The 1,488-nt window shown below is 58.1% G+C and overlaps 1 protein-coding gene across 1 annotated transcript in view; it reads left to right on the forward strand.

Annotated features, from left to right (window-relative positions):
* LOC113206701 (retinol dehydrogenase 13) overlaps window positions 1-1,470 on the forward strand; it is a 3,084-nt gene extending 1,614 nt beyond the window's left edge. Inside the window, exons 3-5 of the mRNA XM_026422910.2 lie at window positions 120-485; window positions 769-1,114; window positions 1,305-1,470. Of these exons, the coding sequence (XP_026278695.1) occupies window positions 120-485; window positions 769-1,114; window positions 1,305-1,425 (833 nt within the window). The 3' untranslated portion in view covers window positions 1,426-1,470. The remainder of the gene's footprint in view (window positions 1-119; window positions 486-768; window positions 1,115-1,304) is intronic.
* Window positions 1,471-1,488: the final 18 nt, after the last annotated feature.

The raw sequence follows: 1,488 nt of genomic DNA on the forward strand, positions 1-1,488 counted from the left end.
GGGGGGGGGACACTGACCACGCGACGCACACGGCGGTGTTGCGATACCTCGCGTTCAAGTCTCTCCCAGAGCGCCTTCCTTTTTTCGACGTCATCCTGACGGTTCATTTCCTTGGCCAGGGGCCCGGGTGGTGATGGCGTGCCGTGACGTGCAGAAGGCCGAGGAGGCGGCGGCCGAGATCCGCGCGGGCGTCGGCGACGCGGCGGGCGCGGGCCAGCTGGTGGTGCGGCGCCTCGACCTGGCGCACCTGCAGTCGGTGCGCGAGTGCGCGCGCGAGATCCTCGAGACGGAGGCCAGCATCCACCTGCTCATCAACAACGCCGGCGTCATGGCCTGCCCGCGCATGGAGACCGAGGACGGGCTCGAGCTGCAGCTCGGCGTCAACCACTTCGGCCACTTCCTCTTCACCTGCCTGCTGCTGCCCAGGCTCATCCAGTCCGCGCCCGCCCGCGTCGTCACCCTCTCGTCGCTGGCGCACACCTCCGGTAAGAGGGGCCGACATCGGAACGATATAGAAACGTTGGAAGTCGGAAATTTGTCGGTTTTCGTGTCAGATCGACTTTTAGGAAAAAAAAACATAATTTAAATGCTACCTTTGATCGTTTCGATTTCGTTGCGACGTCGTCACGATATTGATCCGATATCTTGTCGATGTCACCTTAAGACACCAACTAGAAACATAACTTTGTACTGGGGGTTTGCCAATTCAACAAGCGACCACCGGTGACGACACTTTTCTTTCCTCACTCTTGACTTGCTTGCTCGCAGGTCGCATCAACTTCGACGACCTCAACTCGGAGCGGTCGTACGACCCGTGGAGGGCGTACCAGCAGAGCAAGCTGGCCAACGTGCTCTTCAGCGCCGAGCTCGCGCGGCGGCTGCGCGCCACCCAGCAGCAGGGCGACGTCTCCGCCGTCACCACGTACGCCGTGCACCCGGGCGTGGTCAAGACGGAGCTGGGCCGCCACCTGGACGGGCTCTACTTCAAGGGCGCGCGCGCCGCCATCGGTCTAGTGTTCCGGCCGTTCCTCAAGACGCCCGAGCAAGGCGCGCAGACCTCGATCCACTGCGCCGTGGACGAGCAGGCGGCCAGCGAGACGGGGCTGTACTACAGGTAGGCGAGACACGAGCGGCGTGGAGCAACGGTGGCAACTGCTCTTGGTCGCGGTTTTGACTTACAAACATCGGTGCGATGCGAACGTGACCATTTGGTATACAATAAACCAAACTGACCTGCCATTAAACAGTTTACAAAATTGAGCTTACATCCTCTATTCTATGCTGATCTTCCTAACGTGTTCCAGTGACTGCAAGGTGAAGAGGCCATCATCAAGAGCCGAGGACGAGGAGGTGGCAAGACGACTCTGGGAGGAGAGTTGGAAAATTGTCAAACTGGGCGAATTCGATCCATTCAAGCCAGCTTAACATGGATATATAGATATTAAATTGAGTCACAATTCCTGTTATAAATTTTAATGTACATAAAAT

Source organism: Frankliniella occidentalis, unplaced genomic scaffold (assembly GCF_000697945.3).
Source record: "Frankliniella occidentalis isolate FOCC.00 unplaced genomic scaffold, Focc_3.1 Scaffold1472, whole genome shotgun sequence".
NCBI classification, from domain to species: Eukaryota; Metazoa; Arthropoda; class Insecta; order Thysanoptera; family Thripidae; genus Frankliniella; species Frankliniella occidentalis.